Here is a 26,474-nt window from a genome sequence, read left to right on the forward strand (position 1 = left end):
GCTATCTAGCAAGAATAGAAAAGGAAATAGGAAAAAGATTGAAATTCTTTAGATCAAACAAAGGCGGTGAATTCATCGCCAATGAATTCAATAATCTTTGCATTGAAAGAGGAATTAAAAGACAAGCATCAGCCCCTGGTACTCCCGAGCATAATAGAATAGTTGAAAGAAGAAATAGATCTATCATGGATTGTGCAAGGACTCTAATGATTGAAAAGAACGTTGCTATCAAATACTAGAAGGAAGCTATCAACGGTGCAGTTCATACCTTAAACTGAGTATAGTTGAAGAAGGACTCATATAAAACTCCCTATGAATTATGGTATGGCTACAAACCCAATGTAAGTTACCTGAAGGTATTTGGAAGTAGATATTATATCTTGAAAGAATCTAGAAAAGGCAAGTTTGAAGTGAAAGGTGATGAATTTATATTCTTAGAATATTCTTACAAAAGTAAGGCATATAGATGTTTGAATTTTTCTACTCATAAAATCATAGAAAGTGCACATGTGAGAATTGATGAGTTTGCAGAAAAGGCTGAAAAAGAAAGCAAGGAGGAACCAAAAGATTACAAGAAATTTGTTTACATTGAACCTGATACATTGCCATACATATCTATCAACAAAGAGACTTCGACTCCCAAGTCTTCCTCAATTACCAAGTTGCAAGAAGTTCAAATCGAGTCACAAGGACCCCAGTCATAGTCTGAAGCTACCGAGCCAATGCCTACTGAGTCTGAGCAACTAGAGCCAAAATTTGAAATTCAAAATGAAGATAGTACAATTCATCCAAAAGGCAAAGAAGCTATATTGGCTAAGTATGTCAGAAGGCATCATGCACCAGATCAGATTATTGGAGATAAAATAGAAGGTACCATGACAAGAAGTAAGCTAAAAGGTACATGTTTACTTGCTGAATTTGAACCTAGAAGTGTTAAAGATGCATTAGAAAATGAAAGTTGGATCAAGGCTATGAATGAAAAAATTGAACAAATAGAATAGAACAAAACTTGGACTCTTATACCTAGGCCCGAAGAAAAAAATGTGATTGGCACAAAATGGGTATTCAGGAATAAGTTGAATGAAGATGGTAAGGTATCAAAAACAAAGCTAGATTGGTATGTAAAGGCTACTCTCAAGAACAAGGAAATGATTATGGTGAAACTTTTGCTCTTGTTGCAAGATTGGAAGGTTTCAAGACCTTACTTGCATATGTAGCACATAAAAAATTTAAGGCATATCAGATGGATGTTAAATCTGTATTTCTCAATGGTATTCTTGATGAAGAAGTCTACATTGAGCAACCAGAAGGTTTTATTGATCCAGACAAAAAAGAAAATAGTCTGCAAATTACACAAAGCATTGTATGGTCTAAAATAAGCTCCTAGAGCATGGTATGAGAGGTTGCACAACTACCTTATACAGATTGGTTTTCAGAGAACTAATGATAACAGTAGTTTGTACATCAAGGAAGGACTAGATAATAAGATTTTATTGGCAGAAATATTTGTGGATGACACTCTATTTACAAGAAATGATGATCTATGTAAAGAATTTTTTGGAGAAAATGAACAAAGAGTTTGAAATGTCTATGTTTGGTGAGATTAAATTCTTTCTTGGACTTCAAATACAATAGAGAAGGAATGGTATCTACATCACTCAATCTAAGTATATCAAGGAGATACTCAAGAAGTTTGGTATGGAAGATTCAAAACCAGTTGGAACCCCCATGTGTACTGGATTAAAGCTTACTAAAGATGATGACTCAAAAGAGGTAGATCAAACCTTATACAAATCAATGATTGGAAAATTACAGTATGTAGTTCATACAAGGCCTAATATTGCTTTAGCAGTTGGTATAGTGGTAAGATTCTCAGAAAACCCCAAAGAAAATTATATGATGGCAATCAAAAGAATCTTGAGATATTTGAAAGGCACTGAAGACTATGCTTTATGGTATAAACTTGGAGGAAATCTGGACCTAAAAGTATTTACTAATGTTGATTGGGCAGGAAATATTGATGACAGAAAGAATATAAGTGGTGGAGCATTCTTTCTTGGTAAAAGGTTGGTATCTTGAACAAGCAAAAAGCAAAACCGCACATCCCAATCCATAGTAGAAGCAAAATATGTTGTGGCAACAGTAAATTGTTCTAACATTGTTTGGTTTAAAATGTCATTGGAAGGCATGAAGGATGAGATCAAAGAACCAGTTGTCATGTTTTGTGATAATACAAGCACAATTAACATATCAAAGAATCTAGTGATACATTCCAAAACCAAGCTTATTGCTATAAAATATCATTTTGTCAAAGAACTGGTATAGGAAAAAGAAATCAGATTGGAATATGTTCAAACAAAAGAATAGATTGCAAACATATTTACCAAGCCATTACCTAAGGATGCATTCTTGTATCTAAGAGGCAAGCTAGGGGTCATTCCCTTATTCGAAGCTCACTAAATGAAGTTTTAGTGATGCATCAACAAGAACTAAGTTGAAGATCAATCAGTTGATGTTGAATAATCAAGGGAATATTGCATATGAATCAGTACTCAAGGTACATTGATACTAATTTGGTATGTTTTGTCTTTGGCATGTGTTGTCAAAGAGGGAGAATTTATTGTCATATCTTTCTTTAAAAAAATTGAGAAAGAAGCTATGTAATTCCTTCACAAAGGGAGATTACTACATAAAAGAGAAGCTTGTGGTATAAAATCTAAGAGGGAGAAACTTTATACCAGAGAAAGTCTTATTTTTTAAATTTCACTGTGCTATGACATGTTGTGTTGCCATCAATGCCAAAGAGGGAGATTGCTAGATACAATTGACTAATTGTGTGTTGTCTTTGATGTTATACAAATGTCATATCAGTTATTAGTCAGTGTCTACAAAACTCACTTGGTCAGTAAGATAGTTTTCTTTTCTACCGAGCATTCTTGGAGATTACTCTGTGAAGACAGTGTCTACCAAGCTCACTCAGGCGTTGAAGTAAATCATGGTAGAAAGTAGTGTTGACCGAGTTTTCATGGTTAACGAAGGAAAGTTGGTCAAAGTTAGTATTAACCAAGTTCACTTAGTTGCCAAAGGATTTTGCAAGTTTGCAATGTTAACCAAGCTTCTATTGGGTAACATAGGAAATCATTTCAAAATCAATGTTTATCGAGCTAGGTCAGCTACTAAAGGATTTTGTTGATTTGAGATATGAAGTTTAATAATTTCAAGTATTGATTCTAGCCAACTATGGTAATGATTATTGGTCATTGTAATTTGTAATTGAGCTGACTTGATAATCTGGATGCTATAAATGAAAGGTCAAGTTGAGATTCTAGTGTGTGTTAGAGTATGCAAGTGTATTGATTGATTAAGAAGGAAAGAGAATGAGTGAACTTGGAGGATGGTCAGATATCCTTATGGAGAGGCAAAGTAATATTTGATTAGAAAAGATCTAATATGAAGCAGAATAGAGATTTGTAATTAGCAATTCAGTTGCATCTCAATCAGGTCATTCATTGTTACTTTCTTAATAGAGTTGGTTTAACAGCCATTTGTAAATCCTCTAACAAGGTGACAGTTCCATTGAATTGTTCTAAGACCTCTTGGAAGGCCACTCCTAACAAGGTGATTAAATCTTATAACAAGGTCACACCTAACAGTGTGTTTTGTAACCTTTAACTGGGTTGGCTCCTAACAGGGCTCACTCCAAAAGAGTAAAAAATAGTAACTAGTTACATTGGTGGTTTTTCCCATATTGGGTTTCCACGTTAAATCCTGGTGTCCCATGTGTTTCATGTTATTTCTTTTATTTTTGTAAGTTAATCATTGTGAATGTTTAAGATAAGTTAAAATTAAATCACACTCTGCATTTACCAAGTTACAACATTTTCTGTGTGTTTACCAAATAATAAAAACAATTAGTTTTATTGTTAACATCTAAGGGATCTAAAATATTTTAGTGGTAACTGATTCACCCCCCCTCTCCATTACTACTTCTATATTTCCAATAACTAGAACATAAAAGCAAGAACATTTTCTAAGGAACTCCTTTCCTGGAAGATGAGTAAAACTTGAGATTTTGTTTGTCCACCATAGGAGTAATGACTAAAACTTGCTAAAGATGAAAGGAGAGTAATGGAGGGATTGGAGAGAAATAAATTCTATAAATGGATATACAGGAGGAAATATCACCCAAAATAATGAAAAACAACGTAGTTGACGTTTTCGTCATAGTTTAGGTTATAGCCTTTTCCTTTGATACTTTTAATTTTCCTCTTCATCTTTGAACTTTACTCTATCAACTTTTATAGAGTGGTATCCCTGAGACAGTTAATAATCCACACTTACAAACAACATAAACAACGTATTCAAAATTCAAACCTTAGTAGATATTCACTTGAAACGATTCGTTCTGTAGATTCCTTATTGCTTTTCAAGGTTTCTTTTCACCGAATCCCTGAATTTGTACTATGCATCAACATTATATTCTATAAGCTCTTCTGGATAATACTTCAAATCTTTTTTCTCTCATCTTATTTGATTTCATGAATTTAGATTTGTAGAGCCTAATTTGCCCTAATAATTAATTCTACTATTTATATATGAAAACTATAGTAACATATATTGGTCATTTTCTCACTGAGGATTCTACAAAAATAGAAAATCTCGAACGTAATTTAAAATGATTTAATGAACTAATAACAAAATAAGGAGTCATTCAATTCATTGTGCATGTCTGGTTAAAGACATTTAATTTATAATGTCTTCATTGTAATTGCAAATCTCATTTTCTAAATTTGTATAATATTCATACCATTGTTCATAAGAAATGCTACAATTTGCTCCATTATAGGTTGCATGTACATGAGATATATTTTAACTTTAAAAAAAATTCCCCAAACGTTTTCATATCATGCTGATGATAGTTCAACATATATCCATTCAATGCTTGTCAAAGTACCCTTGCCTAGCTTAAATTAGCTACTAGTCTTGACTTGATTATTTAATGAAACCTAGTTCTTTCATTTCCCATGCCCTGGCTGAATTCAAACTCTATTTTTGTCATATGAACAAGCATTGCACATACCCAACCCATAGCATGTGTGTTATTTTAAATTTGTATGCAAATGTATCTTGAGTTAATGTCATGTGTATCCATGCCCTACACAAAGAGAAAAAAAATTCAAAAGAAGGTGTTCATGAGACAAGAATATTTTATTAGATTAGTGATCATATAAAAGAGGTCATTATAGATGTTGGATTAGATTTATTCTACCTTTAATTTATTATGTGACTATCTATGTTGAACAGATCTAAAGACTATATTTGATAAGAAAATAAAGATCGGGTCTACATAAGTGACAAGGACCAAATTTCAATTGAAGGTATTCCATATTTTCTATGTGTACCATTCTTCTATTATCTACATATATGGATTTTATTAGATTAGACAATGTATAAAAGAGGCCATTATAGATGTTGGATTAGATTTATTCTACCTTTAATTTATTATGTCACTATCTGTGTTTAACAGATCAGAAGACTATATTTGATAAGAAAATAGAGATTGGGCCTACATACGTGAGAAATATCAAATTTCAATAGAAGGTATTCCATCTTTTTTGTGTGTAGCATTTTTCTATTATCTGCATTTTCCTAATCGTAGATAGGTACTTAGGGGTGAAATCATATATCAATTTTGTATTACAAAAAAATATGTGCACCAAATCGTTTAGACTATTTTCATATGTAATAGTTTTTGTTAAATTATTACATCCTATTAAGTTATGAATCCATATTCCCTCAATTGCTTAGAAAGCTTAATAAAGAGTGGGATTCATGGAGGTAGAAAAGTTAGGGCTAGGACAATAGCTATGTGAGATAGGTAATAAAATTGTACAACCTAAAAATAAGACCCTAATAAAGAGGTAGCTCATCCTTAACTATAGTGGTAACCATTGACTGATGATGCGAAATAAAACATTGAAAAAGGATAATGGAGTAGCCCCAAGATGAAAAAATGATTTAACCTTAGAAAAAGATAAGAGTGGAAGCATTTGAGGTTGTTATCTAGTGTGTTTTCCTTAACGGGAACAAAGGCCATCTCTATTCATTCTCCAATAAGACTTCTTTTTTAAAGCCATTTTTAAAGTGTTACATATTCTCCGTGGCAACAAGAACCTTTTAAAATCTTTATTACAATAGCCTTTGAAATTCTTATGAGGGATTATACCTCAAACAATTAGCCTAGTAGTGGCAATAGTAATTTTGACATAGACCATGAAAGAAACCCTACCAATAGAGATAGAACCTGTCACATACAATTTTGGAGGTCTCTAATACAGTGGGGTCAAACCCTTCCACTCCCTCTATGTAGGTTGTAAGGTTTCCTTTTAACATAATCACCCAAAGAAAGTATCTATTTTAAGACATCAAATTTATTAGGTTTTATTTGAATGATACCTCCACCTACACCTCTTAAAATATATGATAAACTAGTTTTTTACATCTTAATAATATGATTCAAATATGTACATCAAGGCAAGATCCTACACCATAATGGTAACTTGTGAATCTCTTATATAAGAGATCTTAGTTTCAAATCTAATTATACTTAACATATAATTAATAATTAATCTAAACTTAGTCAAAAAAAATGTATAAGTCATATTTTAATAATCTATTTTTTTCCTTAACTTTCTATTATATTCCTAGCTTGATGAATATGAATATGAATATTTATTAGAATTGTAAAACTTGTAACTACTACCTTATATATCTATATAATTGAAAAGAACTATTAATAGATTAGACAAATGTAAAATAGCATATTCTGTGAATAAAATAGAATAATTTTTTATTTAAAAAAAGTCAATACTGAAATATAGTTTTGCTATCCATATTGTTTTTTAAGAGGTCAACTGAATTAATGTAATAATAATAAATATTTCAGATACAAACTAATTTATAAACATGCTTCTCTAGTACTAGCACAAGAATCGTCAATGTAAACACATAAATGAGAAGGTAGGACATTGTGGGCCTAGCTACTCCAAGTCAGTCGATCAACCCAGGTCCTCTATTGGAGTCAGCTGAAATATCAACATCAACAACATTATAAAATTAACCTTATAAAAAATCAACAAGGTAGGACATTGTGGGCCCGATTGTCCAAGTCAGTCGATCAGCCTGGGTCGTCTATTGGAGTGAGCTGAAATATCAAAGTCAACAACATTATAAAAGTAATCTTATAAAAAGAAATCAACAAGGTAGGACATTGTGGGCCCCAGTTAGCTAAAATATCAAAATCAATGACATAATAAAACAAGAGCTTTAGAGAGCTTTAGTCCCACCTTATGGAAGAAAAGATCAAATTCAAATATTATAGGGTGAAACATTTATCAAATTTAATGACAAAATATATATTGAAATTGGACAGTAGATTGTATTATTGCAAGAAGCAATTTTTCCTATATTATTGAATGCTAAGAGTTCAGATCAAGAGGCATCACATGAAAATGATGCAAGTATACTAACTCTCTCCCTGAACTTTCTATAGTCAATAGAATACAAAAATTTGAAGGGAAAATAATTCAACACTAGCAAAATGTAGGTACTTCTAGTTCTTAACAGTAAGAATGATTGTATCATTCTTGTTGTTGGTCAAAGAAAATATAAGGGTGATAACACGTTCCTTGATTATGTCATCCACCAAAGATAAAACTTCCAAAGATGCAATATATAACAGGTGGATTTGCTATCTAACTCCAATTGATTTTGGTGGAATGGGTAACCTTTACTCATTGGCTCTTACTAAAAGAGGTATCAAGTAAAATTTATACTTCCTATACCAAGGAATTGAAATAATTAATTTTAACAACTTTAGAATAGAAAAAAAAATACCATATCATTTACATTATAAGATATATTGATTAAAATGTATAATATTGCAATAAGACAATTTAATTCATTGCATAAATTGTAACTATTGATTGTGAAGAAAATAAATAAATTATATATAATATATATCAAAGGTAATACTTTGCTTTGAATATGTTGTAAATATATAAATATTTAATAAATTTAATTAATAAATATATATATTTTTATTTAAAAGTAGTACCTTCAATTTGTTTAATAGCAATTTTAAACATCATATTTACTAAAAATATTAAATGATTATATTATTATTAAGAAACATATCTAAAATAGTATAAAAAATATAACCCTTTTACCAAATATCAAATATAGATTGATTTGGTTCATGCATGCACCACGAACAAAAATAGATACTACATCTTTAAGATCAAATACAGATTGATTTATGTTGCTTTGTTTCTTAGATCTTCTTCAAGGTTTTGGTGCATTGAGCACATTTTATACCTTCTGATATCTTCATTCCTAATACATATTATTGATGTATCTTCTTTTGTAACCAAAACACATTCCATGTTGTTATTTCAGTTCTTTGTTGTTGATCTTAAGATTGACTAGGAAGTCTGGGGAAAAAAAATAACACTGAAACAATTTACATTAAAAGATATCCTTTATATTCAATATTTTATGTTAATCAATATCTATTGTTGATTGCTTGGCATCCTGTCCCTCCATTCTTAGCATTCATAGCCTCTTTTACCAACTATCTTGCAGGGGTTGCATTGGGAGGACTAAAGCAAAGCAGTTTCTCATCATATTTTGATCTAGACCTCAAATATTGCTACTATCCTCTTTTAGCTACGATTTGCGCTTGCAAACTCGTTCTGGCTATAATCAACTGCTGAAACATACCCTCTACTTAGCTTCAACACTTTTTCGGTTCATTTTTCCTCCACCAATAAAATGACAGACACATTCATAGCCACGCCACTTGCACTAGGCCAGTCATCAGGAGACCCAATAATAGTAGATACATACAAATCAAATGACATATTTCAAAATATATCAATTGATGATGCTCTTGAAAATGTCCATTGCTTTGAAATCAACTCTTTCAACTTCAACATTGGTGATTGCTTGTTTGATTCAATACAAGTACTGCCGCATTCTCGTTATACATCTAGTGAGCTCCATAATGGATTTTTTGACTATTTCTTGCACTCCCTCCATCATTGTTCTGATGTAGCTTCAACCTCTTTCCAACATGACCTCCATCCTTCATTGCTTTATGATTTGCATAAAGTCACTGACAAGGCCAAATACTTGTGAAGAATACAACTCTCTACAACTAAAATCAACACACTAGGTGAAATACGTCTTTGGCGTGACACATTTTGTATTCATTGGTTGTCTCTATGGCTAAACATACCCATATGCATTTGGTCATTCACACGCAAAAAACCATACCTCCACTTCAACAAAAATGCACCTCGTTGTACAATATCAATTCTTTTCCATGATACTAACCCATTGGCTGGGCACTATGAACCTATCTTTTCAAGAATAAGTACCTAAAATATGATGCAAACTATGGAAGAACTAATGCCAAAATTATCATCTCCTATAATAGATATTCCACACACAACTGAAGAAGAATTCACTAACTTTGGTCTAAAATAATTTCCTGCATTTACTTCTCCATATGGTGAAAGTGTGTTTGCAACTGTTGTGTTCTTGGTTGACAATCGGTTCAACGCAGTTGCCTTATGATTGTTCATGGCCCAGTCATTAGCCAATGCATTAAAAGAAAACAAAAAATTTGCATTGCACTGCTTCCATATGTACAGGCAATTTGCAAAGTCAGATAACGAACTACTCTTACAAGCACATACACTAATCAGCAAGGTTGGAATACAATATGCTAATAGCCACTTTGAAGGCACTGAATTTTGCTTTCTATGGCTTTCATACATCTTTCATATAGCTATACACATATGGAAACCAAATCTGTTATCTAGAGTTCACGTGCATTGTAATTGCATTCAACCAAGAACAAGCATTAACTTGGTTTGTTTTAAAAATGGCACAAGTCACTGCCATTATAGACTGCTCCAACCAATTGAACAAACATTTATTCAAACCAAAATAAATGGACATAATTTGTTATAAGATACAAATATTGCAACAATAGTGAACAAAGGAAGACCATCTCTTGTAAAAACCTCAAACACTGCAAATCTTGCAACTACACCTAGTCAAACCTTAAAGACTTGTTCTTCACTAAGACATTTGAAAGCAACAATCCACAATAGGAAAAGAAACCCACCAAACATGTCCATCAATCAATCAATCAATGCTGACAATATTGCCAAAGATGAAGACAAGTCTACATCTAATAGGAAAAGGTATGTCTTTCGCAAGCCACGTACAACACAAGTTACAACTAATCCATATCAATTTGCACTAAACAAAAGACAACATAAATGTATTAGGCTCTATCTACAAGAAATCAACGATACACCAACTAAAGCATGTACACTCTGTGAAATGTTATGCTTCAAAAAACACATTTGCAAAGTTCCTAGTGCATTTGTTAGTGCTTTCTCTTTGCTCTCTGGTGAAATGAGTGAAAAAATAATTGTGTCAAACCAAGTGATTTGAAAACACTGTGTAGATGTTGTTGTCCATGGAAATCTCCCTGATTATGCTACTCCGTGGAACATAAGGCAAAATAAACAAATCCCTCTTGTCCAAACCTTGACAAGCCTAGAAGAAAGACTTGTCACTTTGCATATTGCTTGTGCACAAATCAAGTAGTTGGGATACAAGAGAGCATAGTATGGCTTGAATGGCACAATTATCGATGTTCCTCTCAATTTTGATAAAGTACAACATGCATTGTCTAGAGACATAGATGAGACAACTACTATAGCAGTTAGACTAAAATGAAAGCTACAGTATGAAAATGCATATTCACAAGGAAATGTAAGACCTGCCCATGTCATGAATGCTTTATCAACCTTGTCTAAGACAACATTGTATACAAAAGAAAAGGTCTCGATAAATGAAGATCGACAACTACTATTTGCAAATAAAAGAGCGTCAAACCAAACAAATAGCGCCATAGATGCCAACATAGATGCAAATGGCATTGCCAATGAAGATAAAGATGAACCTAAACATGAATCACTCATACATTGGTTTAATGAATCACAGTCAATCAATGATCTTCGTACATCAATTTTGGAAATTGCACCAGCTGAAGGCTTCAAACCTCTTGGTATTTTCCAGGATACTTATTCAGAAGAAATGAACTTTCCAACATTGTTTTTTGGATTTCCATGAGCATAAGACATGAAACAAATATTTACATTCCAAAAAATTGTAAAGTGGGAGCTCATACATAAAGACAACGACTTCTCAACACATATAACAAATATATATTTTTAAAGCCATTAAAATAATTATTCAACAAATATCATCAATAGCATGGGTCTATATAAGGAAAGCTGAACTAAAAGGTGCAAAACTATATGCTAAGGATGTGTGCAACCCTAGAAACCTAGAACAAATATTGCAATCTCCAATAGGTTTTAGATCTCTAAAGAGTATTTGCATATCTCCTGATTATTTGTAGAATACATGGAAAAACATATTCGCAATGATTTGTCAACTTGGTCCTCCAATTTTTTTCGTTACAGTAACAAGTGTTGAACACTTTTGGCAGCCATTGTGTAATGCATTACAACATATTTCAGATACTCAACAACACAACGAAAATGAAAGCTTAGAGGATAAAGACTTAGACTTTGAAATTAGGAAAAACCCAATCTTTTATAGCCGCTATTGTAAATTAGGAAAAACCCAGTCTTTTATAGTCGCATTTAGGAAAATGATGCTAAAAAATGATGACCTCTTTGCCAAAGTATCTAATTTTTTTTTGTTACAGAATTCCAAAACCGAGGCAATGAACATGTGCACTTAATGCTATGGATCATGGATGCACTTGTCTTTGGACATTGCAAAAATAATAACATAGAGGACTTCATTGACAAGTACATTTCATGTGACTCTACACTATTAGATCCAAATCTCGTCAAAATGCAAACACATCACCATACAAAAACATGCAAAAAGTATAAAACATCCAATTGTAGATTTAGTTTTCCCTTACCTCCCATGAGACAAACAACAATATTGGAGCCATTGATAAACACTAATCCAAGAATTAAGGATAGAGAAAAAGTTTTTTTTCACACAATTGTAAAGTAAACATTAAACAAAAGATGTTACATTTGACAATTTCCTATATAAATTCCAACTTGATGAAGCTGATTACATTGCCATGTTGCAAGCAACATTGACTCGAAAAATTGTCTTTCTAAAAAGACAACCAACTGACATATGGATAAATGTATTTGCTAAAAAAGTGCTCGCACTATGGTATGCAAATACAGATACACAATTTATCTTGGATGCATATATTGTTGCATCATACTACAGTTCATACATGACAAAAGAAGATAGAACATTGTCAAATGCATTCAACCAAGTATGAAAACAATGCACTTATGCTTGCAATGAAAAGGCATATTTCATGCGAAAATTAGGCAATGCATTACTTAATTACCAACAAATGTCCAACCATCAAGTAGTTCATATTGCCTTGTCTCTTCCATTATGCAAAAGCTCAAGAAGCACCATCTTCATCAATAACTTGCCACCCAAAAAATAGGATTCTTATGCTAAAAAGCCCAAACTTATTAGAGAAAGAGAAAGATGACTCCAAAAATATCATATATGCATCAATGATAGACAAGTATATGGAACGACCAAAACTCTTTGAGGAAATGTCATTGGCAAAATATACAGCTTCCTACTCAGACAACTCATCAAAGCCCAAAAAAAGAACCAAACCACGTATCATACGCTATGTGAGATATAATCCACATATTGATTATGAATTTTTTTGTAGAGAACAACTCATGCTTTATGTACCTTTCAGAAATAGTGAAAACTCATTAATGGTAGGGCATGAAACATGGAGTGCAACATTTCAAGCACACAAACTACAAATTGAATAGATTGAAAAAATGTTCATCTCGTAAACATATAGTAAATGGGGTGACATTGAGCAAGCTCCAACAAAAATGATCAACAATAATTAGCCAACAATAGACCTTGATATTGAACATGGGCATAGCAAAGCAAAGAATTGAATAGAGAAATACGACATTATAACTGACATCAAACATAGCACAAACTTAAAAAACATACATGCTACTGCATCGTCACTATTCTTAGAAATTGCCCACCCATTCCTTCTTACAAATCAGGAATACTTTAGCTTGTGACAACAACTAAATGAAGAGCAATAATCAATAGTCAAAGATTTCCTCATGAAAAAGAGTATTGCATTTGATAAACCACTATACTTGTTCTTCACAGGAGGTGCTGGCATTGGAAAAACCTTTACAACAAAAGTCTTATTTCAAACAATGATTCGAATCTATGATAAGCAACTAGACAATGACCTATACAAACCTAAAGGCATTATTGTGGCTTCCACAGGAAAAGTTGCATTCAATGCATGTGACGTCACTGCACATTCTATTTTTCAACTACCATGTAACTCTTTGAAGATGTTGCCATTGGACTCAAACACTCTTGACAATCTAAGCAAGAAAATGGATCAACTACAGGTCTTGCTTATTGATGAGGTCTCGTTAATAGGTTCAAGAATGCTATATTACATTGACAGAAGGCTAAGGTAAATCAAACATACACCAACAAAACCATTTGACAATATTGACATCATATTTTGTGGTGACTTATTCCAAGCACAACCCATTTGTGATAATTGGATATTTGAAGAGCCAACAATAAATAATGAAAAAATCTCGTACACATTTTGGCTAGAAAATGTCTTGTGTTTTGAATTGCACACTGTTGTTAGATAAACAAACAAACAATTCATTTTCGTTCTAAATCGTACAAGAACTAGTCAACAAAATGATCATGACCTTAGCTACTTAAACACAACATGTTACAAGACACCTCTTAATGATCCAAAATTGTCATACTTATTTCATAGAAATTTAGCTATTGTCAAACACAACAAAAGAATGTTAGACTTTTTGCCTACTAAGCTTTATGTATTTCAAGCTCTTGATGAAATAGATTCACACTTTGACAATGTCTAGTACCAAGTCCAAAAATCATCATTGCCTACTATACTCTATCTAAAGCTAGGAATTCTAGTCAAGCTAATAGCTAGCAACCTTGACATGCATGATGGACTAGTCAACGGTGCTAATGGAGTCTTCTAACTCCATACAACTCATGATGAATACATTCTATGGATTCAATTCAATGACCCTTCAATCAGCATTTCATGATGTGAAAAAATGCAAAGCTTCTACACAAGTTCTATTCCACCTTCTTATACCCCAACAACAAAAATAGCTAGGAAAATGAAAGATGCCACTAAATTTATAACACGAAAATAATTCCCTCTTCAATTAGCATCTGCAAGAACTATCCATAGAGCTCAAGGTCTAACAATAGATGGACTCACTTTTGATCCTCATATAGTATACCAACACGGTCTTGCCTATATGGCTCTATCTCGTGTCAAAACCATTAAAACATTATATCTGATGCACAAAGTAGAACATTGAAATTTCAAAGTCTCACATAAAGTGAACAAGGAAATCAATCAGCTCCACAATCAAGCAGAATGGAAACTTTAACATAGTCTTCATTTCCTATCAATTGTAGATCTCATTGTATGCTCTTTGAATACGTGAAGCCTTGCATTGCATGCAGACAAAATTGTCCATGACCATGATCTGGTCAAAGCAACTATACTATGCTTGTAAGAAACAAGAGATAAGAGAAAAGAGACATGTACATCTCCCATTGCTAAATGAAATATACAATTGTTACTCTTCACTTGTTATTCATGGTATATTGACTTGCTATGCAAAAACAACTACCATATTAAACACAAATTCTTTTGCAACACATTATCTAGAAACAACCAACATCAATATATTGCATATTGGTCATACTCGACGCATTACTAATGTTTATATCACACTAGGTGCACCTATCAATGACATTTCAAATCTAATACTAAGCATCTTTACGTCATTACCAACAAATCGCAAAATCGTACTTACCAGAGACTTCAATATTGACATGCTATATTCTAGTAAAAAAAGGAATGCTTCTAGAACTGATGCAACAATACAACTTCTCCTTAATAGCTGACAAAGAAACAACATTTGCAGGCACTTTATTAGACCACTTTTGGATACATAATATTAATCACAAATTTGCAGAATTCTTGATATTAGATACATATTGGTCAGATCTTTCGCAATATCTCTACAACTCCACTTCTAAATTCCATAGCCTTAGTTTTAAAAAATGACAACATCCCACGAGGTTAGATTGTTTATTTAAGCATTTGAAAACTATTATGTTCCACAACTTTCTTGCATGAATTAGAAGTCTATTTCACACCATATCATGATACACATACATATATGTTTGCTACATTTTAATTGCATAAGAAAAATGGCTAGGTTAGTTAATGTCATTTTCATCAAACTAATTTGCCTATGAATTTTACACCTAGGGAAAATGTCATCGTATTCCCCTTCGACAAGTATATGATGGAGTCATATAAAAAAAATAGCATGAAGCTAAAAACAACACTAATACAAATCAACTACAAACGTAGACTTCAACTCCTACAAAAAGGTATTGCCATTATATACTCACTATTCCATACTATGCCATGCATCCATTTGCTTTTTAATAAATTGTCATTTTGCTGATATTTTTAAAATACATTTCCTAGATCTTTGTTCACATCCTTAGCTCGACAACAAAATCTTGTAGACGATAGCACTGGCTGCCACGATAGACAACCAACAAAAAGGTATAAAATATTGTACAGTTCTTAGATTTCTCAATTCATTTCCATATCATTGCATAACCTAAAATAATATTGTATTCTCTTCACAAGCTCATTACAGAGGAAAATAATGTATCTAGCATCATAGATATTTGTACTACACAATCAACAACTCTCTTTGAAGGTGATGTCCTTGTCACTTATGGTCTTGCTTATACCAAAAATTTGACAAGTATAGCAAAAGCTCCTATAGTACATGTTGATCTCACTGATAGTGATGGTCACATGACCATAACAACAAACATTACCAATCAATTAATCGACAAATTCATGAAAAAGTTTTTGCCTAGGGCAAGTGTCCATATTAAAGACTTCTCTCTAAAGAAAAAAAAAACACAGAATGAAAGAGGTGACACAAATTTCTGCATCCAGTTCATAGCTCAAACATCCATTGAAACCATTGACCAGGTCTATAACCAACAAAAATTGATGCCTAATACAAGAATATGCCAACTTATCCACTCACCTAGTAACTACTTAGTCGGCACATTGGATGTTATAGTAGCAACACATTAACATACGCCAAAGGAGTACAAGCTGCACATCAAGGATGGAGAATCTATATTGGACACATATATTGTAATCTTCTCATTCTATATCTAACTCCAAACTTGATGTTTTTCTGAAAATACAATTATTTATTATATTGACTGTCACACTTATCTTCTTTGTAGGTAACTGTGCTTGAATTCCATGCTCAAGCTTATACAACACTGCATGAAATCCTACATTCCACCACAACCCCACTCTTGCATCTCAAAAATATTGTCTGTGGTAGGTCTAGAGGAACAAATAGCATAAAAATGACACCATCAACATATGTTGCTAGCCTCAACGATGACAGTACAATAATAGCTCTTAAAAACATTCTCTCCTCCAATATCCACGTAAGTAACACAACCATACCACCTCTCAAATAAAATTGCAATTATATTCTACATAATAGACATCCCAAACTCATAATTGAATCTTTTTTCATATACTAGGTTACCAGTACCTTGACAACAAAGAATGCTTATCTACAACCATACCAGCTATTGTGCATAAAATGCAACCAGCCAACGTCATTGCCACATCCTCAACCACTGCAAATGGCCAATGTATTGCATGTGTGAAAAACACAGATTTTGCTTATGGACCCTTCCTACAATGTACTATAGAAACTTAAAAAAATTGTTGACTGTACCGTGAGTGGGAAAATGCTTCAACAACACTTGCCACAGCTTATAGACATACCATTTGAGGCCTACAAAAAAAATATGTCAATAGTCGTCTACATGCTGCAAACATTTGAAATACAAGGGACTTTCTCTATTGCAATGAATGACGATATCATCTCCATTACAAGAGAACCTAGCCATGTAAGATAAACTTGATTCATTTTTCTCTTCCGTTAGTTTTATTAAATTTTAATTCTCTTTCCAAGTTTCTACACTTAAAAAATCCATTTTCCAATGTGTTGCAGATCCATTGAACCTGGCACACTAAAGTTAATATTTTTTGTCGCTAGAAGGTTTCAATCCACACCACCATGTTCAACACATTAAAGACCTTGCAGATGTAACAACATGAATATTTTCCCTCCAAATCACATATACTCTCACATTGTGGTATATATAGACAAGTTATGATGAACAATATTAGGCTCGATACCTCTAGTTACTTAGAGCTATATGACACCCACTATTTTTTATGTCTGCCACTTCCAATACATGGATCTTGCATACATGCTTTTGACACAGAATATGTTCCTCGACTAGAAATTTTTCTCCTACATTGAGGCACGAAAGAAAACGTGTAATCGAAAACACTAAGTCTAATATTTTCCTATCTATAGAAAACTAGTATTTGAACTCAATTTCTTCCTTTGCTTGCATACTGGTTTATTTTATTTAACTTTTGTTGCATCTATTTCCAGTAGCTCTATTCTATTCTAGTGGCAATCAATAGTTCTTAAAAAAATATGTACTCTTAGTCTTCTTTTAATGAACTATGCATAGGAATTGTCCTTATTTTTCAATATTGAATACAAATATTCGATTTCAACATGCAGTGCTCCATTACAGTGACTATTTAAAGGCTTAATTAGTCAATTTTCCTTTAACAGTTCTTGTTCTTGATTTGCCATAAATTGTTGTCCTCTACTAATGCTTGGATTCAAGTTTTATCTTTCATAAATGGTTATAACTTGCTGTGTATTCCTTTTATATATATGTTCATGTTTATCTTATGAACTTACCCTCATCCTATGCAATCAATGTTTTCTTCGTCCTTTTCGGTCTAACCATCATTAAATGAGATTACCCATCAATTTGATATTAAATCATTGTCTTACAATATTTAAGAGGATGGTCTACTTCATATTATTGCTACAGATCCAACATCTGCCTATGGTTGTTTCAGAGCACTCATTTGGACTTTTCAAGATTGGAAATGCACTCATTTTTATAGAGAAGGGAACATATTAGCAGATGCTATGGCTAATTCTAGGGTGTATCTTAGATGTAGTGAAATCATAGTGATAAAAAAAATTTGGCCTCAAGTAATGTCTGATTGGCCAAGAATGAGGTTGCTCATTCACTGGAGGGATAAGCAACTGAAGATGTAATTATAGATGTGATTATTAGTCATTCCTTGGAGTGTATTAAGGTGTCTAAGAAGAAATTACAAATGTAATTATTATATATAGTATGATAGTATGTAATAAGTTATTCCTCAGATTGCAATCAATAGAATTTGCATAGTTTGTACACAATCTTACAACAACTTTGGAATCTACAGAATTATGTGGTGTGAAAATAATTATTTAATTTAAATCTTCATACCTTTGTATTTACTTCTTAACTGACATTAACTAGAGATTTTGCTTTTATTCATGTATCTATCCTGAATCATATTAACCATTGTGTTAGCTTAAAGAGTAAAGGAATCTTCATATTTCATTTCTCAAGCCAATCAAAATATTAATTGTAATAGTCAATACAAAACAATTCATCATATATTCTGAAATCGAAGAAATATAGAATACATCTTTAACAAAGATAAGTTCAACGAACAAAACATCTTCAATGTCAAGAGGTGTACTTCCAAATGTCATCAAGAAACATTTCTGTTAACAAACAAAATAAAGAAACAATGCAATGCTTAAATGCTAGTGGCTGGTGTCTTTTTCTAATGAAACAAGAAGTCTTTGTAAAATGGTAGGTGCCTATTTAAGTTCTGGATCACCATAATTATTCTCATTATGCAGTAACAAGTTGATATATGTTTTCAACAAGAAAACACACTGATATTCATCTGAATGATACTTTTCTAACTAGTTCAGTTGACTTCAGTGTACTACATCGTATATATATAAACTTCTTTCAATTATGCATATATTTTGGGCATTTTCTCATTCATTTAAAAGGTTGCAAAAATCTAACTGTGACTAGTTTAACACAACTATAGAGAGATTGCGTTTGGTGTCTCCTTTTTTGACAAATTTCTGCTGAAAGTCATTTGTAGGCAATTGAAACATTCCTAGAAACATGCTACAAAAATCTTGTTTTGAGGTCAGGAATCAAATAGCCTTTTGCTTAATGTGATGGCAAAGAAAATAAAACATGGCCTAATGAAATTGTGTACTTTTTTCTCTAATGCTTAACCAATGTTTGGAAATATAAGGAATGGTTGATGAATACAAGATATGTTAGACATCTATTTTGGTATTTTCTATATCAAAACTTCACTCTAACCCTAGTACCAAAATCTACACACAAAGTATTAAGGATTGTGTCAATAACTTCAGTGGATGTGAATGCCAAGGAAATGCCAAGTATTTTGACATTACTTAGATACCTACTACAATCTTCTTCTTTAATGGCCACCGATGAGGATGCATTCTGGCCCTGGGTATTGCTACTTGCTAATAAGAGTTATTGACTATAACTACTAGATGAAATTTTATTGGCTATACAAATGAAAATTTTGATGATATTTTCTAATAGATGGCTTGCATCATACCTCTCACCTGACTAAGCAGTAGAAGCTAGGGTCATGGGTATCCTCTTTTTTAGTCTAATGGCTCTCCTTGTATCATGTAGGAAGTCCTCAATAGGTCCCAAATAGAAGGTAGCCAATTTTTGGTTTGAGCTACTTGCTACTTGCTAATAAGAATTATATACTATAACTTATAGATGAAAGCTTAAAGATGGTTTTATTGGCTTTACAGATGAAAGTTTTGATAATATTTTCTACTTGTGTTTGTGACAAGATAGATTTTGGGAAAGAGACTAAAATACACCTACTAAAATACACGCAAAAAAAAAAAGATCTTGCGAGAAGAGATTCAAACAATAAAGCTTATTGAAACCATGACAAGTGACTAACCTAATTAGCTTTATCTACATGTTCATTGTTGTCTCCAACCACATTACAACCACTTTCAGGTTCTGCTGGTTTTCCCTTTTCTATTTGTTTAATCCTATAATTCGTATTGGCAAATAAGGCAGCAGATGAGAGAGATGTAAAGATACATTATTCATCAATAATTGGGAACTAATTTGATAATCAACTTACAAGTTGTTTTAGAGACCGAAAAAATTTGAATTGTAGATTTGAGAAAATTGAAGATGACGTTGGGAACTCTCAAGTAGATTAAATACAAAATAGACTCATATGCCTGGGCTGCTTTGATCTTATGCGTTCTAAATGTAAATGTTGGTTCTGGAAATGGGGCTTATCATTTTTTATATCCATTTCCCTTGTTTTCACAATTTTTTGTTGGACAGACCAAAAATTTGACATGTCAATGATAGATTTCTGCCACTTGCTAACAAACTATGAACTATTTGATGCCATGTGTTTGTTACCTAGGCCTCCTTTAGTGTTCGTACTGGTTCAACATTTCATCCCTTACATCAGATTGCTTATTCCATCGACCATGAGCCAATGAGTTCATCATTCGTCTATTTAATTGTTTTGAGTTCATGAGGTATTATATGTGGTAGATTCATTACTTAAGTTCATATGCTTTTACCATGTATATCTTATGGTTATGATATCATTTTATTACTTGTAATAACATGGTTCTTATATTACTCTTATGCATTCATAATATTTGACTACACGGTCGTACTATGACATCAATATTATATCAGTCTATGTATGAGAGTTATATGAGCGTACTTAGAGTATCTAATGTATGATATCTAAGTCTACAAGAGATAAGTCAAGCTAGGCAAGTTAGTAGGTTTATAGAGTAATCAAATGGAAGTACAAGGCATTTTTTTTATAATTGAGGCTCAAGTGAAAATTTGGAAGAGGAAATTTTGATCGGATAAATGACTTTTTTTGTAAATACAATGTTTGACTGGTAATCTTTTATTTTCTGTTGTTACCAAAAAGTTGAAGCACATATGTCAATTTATAAATATATCTACAAATACACAAAACTAAATCATTTATACTAATTGAATCTAATAATTTATCTCTTTCTTCTTCTTATCACAATAGGCAGGGACTCTAGCTCCCATTGAACTCTTGTTAGTCTATTGTTATTTGAAATTGTTACACCTTTTAATTATAGTTTTATATGAAACAACATCATTATTTAAATGAATTAGCATTAAAAACATTAAATTCTCTCCTTCCAAACTTATAATAATTCTAACATAATATTTTTATATTGACCATATAAATTTACCACTATATTCATATATCCAACCCATAAAATTATAAATTATAAATTAAAGAAAATAATTACGACTTTGATCCATTAGATATCTAAATTGCAATCTTTTTAACTTTATTATAACGTTTGTACATATAAAGACAATATTACGTCAATTGTAAAAGTAAATCCAAGTCTTTTATAAAAGATGATTTATTTTCAATTAATCAAACACGTCACACCAATCAAAAACAATTTCTTCAAAATCATTAATTTCCGAACGTTTCCTTTCTTTTCGCACTCTATCTATATAATGAATGGTATATGCAATGTTGCGGGAAGCCAAATATCGAACTTTTAAAATCTTGTCTTATGTGAATGGTTGACTAAATTTGGAATTTATAAAAATATATTACAAATGGGTCGCTTTTTGACTCGACAGGAATTCTGTCGCTTTTTGCCCGATTTTCATGAAATTAAAAATTGGATGTCTATGACTTCAAATAAAATAAATTAAAAGTCCACCCGTGAAAGAAACGAGTAGTTATCATGATTCATACGCGTTGGGCTAGTTGCTGACAAATTTGACAAATGCATTCAGTGACATTAGATTTGGTTAAACAGAGATATTATAGAAAGGAACTTGAATTACTTATTCGAGGAGGATCAAGTGGAGAGAACAGCCGCTCTGATTGTCAAACTTCGAAGGAGAGACAAGTTAACCAAAAAATTGCAGCTAGATTAGTTCCCCTCCTACCTTGGGGGGTGATTGTGTGGGTCCCATAGGCTACTTTAGCCTTGTGAACTCATTAAAATCTATCATATCATATCATATCCCAAGGAAAGGACATTTCAAACAAATTATGTAATGTTCATAAAGCCCCCAACAAAAAGGCGAGAGGCTTTTTAGCATTCCCACCCTTTTATTAAACCACTTTTGTTTTTTGCTTTTAATTATTTTAATTGTAATTTTTGTTCGAGTGAGGTAATAGTTGTAGTGAAATATATAGATATTAATGTTGTTAAAAGAATTTAGGTAAATTTTAAGATTTAAGATTTTTAAATTTTTTAAAATATTCCAATCAATGATCATTATATAAATTATATAAATAATATATTTCTTATAATGTTTGAATTAAAAGCTACATTCATTAACGGAATTAGAATATATAAGTAATATACATATTTAAATTGATTATCTTATTCAAAAGATAATTTTATAGAATATATAAGTCCATATTTAACAAATTTTGTTATAAAAAACAATAAAATCAAATTCATTTATATTTATAAAAAACTAATAGAAAAAATATCATCTTTATCTTATCATTACAAAAAGTTCAAATTTCTTGTTTGGTTTAACTCTAAATGCTAGACTAACACGTAGCACTGCCTAAATACACCACGAAAAGAAACAAATGCATCAAGTGGACTACATGCGATACATACAAAATATTTTACGATCTCTGCACCCTGAGCTGCATTTCTTCATCAAATCTTCTATCATGGTCGGAGAAAAAGACAAATTTATATGACAACTTTTCCATAGATGATGTGAAGGTCTTTCCCTTGTGAAAGAAACCACATTTAATTTCTCAGAAGAAATGAGCAGTGTCTCCGTTGATATGGGACCCAATACTCCAATAGACCATTTGTTCAAATTCCACCTAACACTATTTGCCTTGCTTCTACCTTGTTCCGCGTGCTGTAGCTGATTGGAGAATGTGGGATTGCCCATAAGTTCGTGCTATCTGATTAACATTAGATATAATGGAAGCATTATTTTACATCTACGAGGCTAAAGATTGCCTACGTGTTAACAGAACCAATTATTTTAGATCTTATTATTTACTTTGTTTAGTGAAATGCTGATTTCTCCTAGACAATTTGTGGCTACTAAATTGCACATATACTTAAGCCAGATATTTTATACATTTTGCAATCCAACATAAGATTTTTTTTCAGAAATAAAAAGTTCCTGCTAAAAATTGTGCAAGAGGAAGAAAACTAGGAAGTAGCATCAGGAGGATAAGAAGATGGCATCTTCAAGTGACAGGTCTTTGGAGTTTACTCCTACCTGGGCAGTGGCTCTTGTATGCTTTGTCTTTATACTCATTTCTGTGATTCTTGAAGAGAGCATTCATCACATTGGGAAGGTATGTTTTTGCTTCTCTATCAGTATCCGTCTTGCACAAACTCATGGTATGTTCAATTCATGGACTTCGATTAAAAAGGCTGTTCAAGAGAGCATCCAGTACGCTGGATAGAATGATTTTACTTGTCTGTCTGTATGCATACACCCAATTCAAGAGCCAAATTGATGTAGGCACAGCAAACAGATTCCTCGGTGGAGCTTTCATAACGAGTTTGATTTTTTTGGTCCCTTCCCACAAGTTTGCCTTGAGGGTTTAGATGCTGCGGCAAGGGTTATGTCTTTGGACAACTTCACCAGTGGGATTTACTGCACGTAGTAAACTGCTTGCTGCGATTCATCCACATTTAATGCTTTGTCATGCTTAATTCTGATTGAACTCGGGTTTTCTTCATTTAAAAAACCTCCTCGGCAACTTGAATTTCTATATTACTATTTTGTTTACTTCGAATAATTTTTTATCTGTCTTTGGGATTAAATCTGAGAGACTGCTATGATAGACCTACCCTGCAACATGGAGGCCATATTCTATCCAGTTTTAACATTTCTATCACATTCCTTGTCGATTTGATCAGGGAATCTGTTATGAAAGCTCTACCGAGGAATTCGTTTTCTGTGCTTACATCATTTTAGCACATCCATTTCTCCTGGGTATATGAGTTTTGGGTTCCATTAAGAAAGTCTCACCTAAGTTTTATGTTTGTTTGTACCTAATTTTAACACTACTACTTCTCCTAGGGCTCTTCATACCGGGCTTCATTATGAAAGCCCCGCTCTGCAATCTATGTGCCGTGCTTTATCTAATTGAAACACTCAACCATTCTCCCGAGGATTTGAATCTTGGTTTCCACTGTTAGTGCCTACCTAGCCAATTTAGACACTTGAAACTTTTTCTATTGGGAATCTGTTTCTCACACTTTATTATTAAACAAGTTGGATGTTGTGTTTTATCCAATTTTAGTTCTCAATCATGATTCCAGAGGGTTTGAATCCTCTTTTCCAAGATAAGAGCGTCTTGCTTCTATAATTGAGCTTATCCCATTGGACATAGATTTTACCACTGCCAATAAAGCGGCAAGCCAATAATCTTATAATCTTAAAGAATTGTAAACTAATAATCTTTCCATCCATAGGATTGTTCTCATTTCGCAATAAGAAGGTTTATTGTAAGTTGGTCTTCTCTTCTAACAAAAGAATAATTTTCCCATTGCTTTAAAAAGATATAAAACTGGTGGAAATTTACATCAATTTGCTACCATAACAAGTGCAGTGGAAGGCATTTGTACCTTTAAGTGTGTAGCGCTTCGTTGTGAAGATATTCTACGCTAATCAGACTCTTTAATACAAAGCTGGAACCTGAATATTTATAGTTCTATCCAAAGCTTCAGTCTGCAGTTTTCAAAATCAGTACATTAGCGAGACAGAAATAACAATTACATGCAAATTAGAAAAGTACTAAAGCACACAGATGAGAACACAAGACACAAAGATTTAACGTGGTTCACCAATCCTTGAGCTACGTCCACCAATAGCGAGTCCAATATTATTATTATCCTTAGTTACCGATTCAGAATAAGAATCCGATTTGGGCATGTGAATTAGATTCGTAGATTCCTGATTTTTTATTTTTCCTGTTAGGATTCGTGATGATTTGTGAGTTTATATATATATATATATATATATATATATATATATATATATATATATATATATATATATTCCAAGTTTGGCTTGTGGGTCCTTAGGGATTCATGATGAATTCACGAGGATCCGCATGGATTCATGACGGATATAGGCAAGATCCTTGTTTTGGACAGTGGATTCGTCTGGATTCGCAATTTGCAAATCCATAGCCCAAAACAAGGATCTTCCCCGAATTCGGACAAATCCTAGCTCGAATCTGGATCTGGACTTCTGGGCACAAATTTTCAACCTGATTACAATCCGCAATCCTTACAGCTCAATACCACCGCAAGAAGCTACTAAATCATCGTACATCATGAAATCCTTAACCCTGAGCCATTTTACACAAGCTTTTTGCCGCTTACAAAATTAGGGCTAGAATATTTTGACCAATAGAAAAATAGCTCCCGACTCCTCCTACAATAATAAAGTCATTTGAGCTTTCGGGGGCACTGCCCTCAAAAAACCTTGCGGGGGTGTTGCCTTTCGACCCCACCTTGTACCGCGATAGGGAGTGTGCTTGGGGCTCTGCTCCAAGACCCTGGAAGGGGCATTGCCCCTTGACCCTGTCTTTGGGGCACCGTCCCCAAACCCTCGTAGACAAATTTGGGGGGCAACCGTGCCAAATGAAGTAGGAAAAATTAACCTCTAAGTCTTATTAAGCTCCACATTACAACAATATTTTCAAAATGAATATTTCCTATATCCTATGTAGGGTATGAACTCATAAGAAATGTGGAAAATATGTACATTCGACAGATGTCCAGGATCCATAGCTCGATGTGCGGAGTAGAGTATGCTGCCATGGCCAGTCATCTGAATTATCTATCATCCATCTTTTGATGTTTGGTAGCTTATATCGGATAAAACTATATATTAATTATATGATTAAATTTTTGTTATATTAATTATATGATTAAATTTTTATTATATTAATTATCTAACTAATGAATAGGGGACATGTCTCTTCATGGCTTGTTTTCAATTAAAATAAGAGGTCGCTACCATTCGGAAAACACATACCAACTACATGACAGTGCTATTACATTTGCAGCAGATCCGGGAAAATCAATATGGTACCAGAGCTAGAGTGTAAATGAAATAGAAAGAAAAGCACGAAGGCAGACATC

The 26,474-nt window shown here is 32.7% G+C and overlaps 1 protein-coding gene across 3 annotated transcripts in view; it reads left to right on the forward strand.

Annotated features, from left to right (window-relative positions):
* Positions 1-23,216: 23,216 nt before the first annotated feature.
* Positions 23,217-26,474, forward strand: part of LOC149542473 (MLO-like protein 9) — a 117,144-nt gene continuing 113,886 nt past the window's right edge. Inside the window, exon 1 of one of the 3 annotated variants that reach the window (XM_089797415.1) lies at positions 23,217-23,665. In XM_089797415.1, the coding sequence (XP_089653541.1) occupies positions 23,546-23,665 (120 nt within the window). In that variant the 5' untranslated portion in view covers positions 23,217-23,545. The remainder of the gene's footprint in view (positions 23,666-26,474) is intronic. The other 2 variants (XM_089797414.1, XM_089797418.1) reach the window with 2 other exon arrangements.

Source organism: Cupressus sempervirens, chromosome 8 (genome assembly GCF_028749045.1).
Source record: "Cupressus sempervirens isolate cs-2001-9-10 chromosome 8, ASM2874904v1, whole genome shotgun sequence".
Taxonomy (NCBI): Eukaryota; Viridiplantae; Streptophyta; class Pinopsida; order Cupressales; family Cupressaceae; genus Cupressus; species Cupressus sempervirens.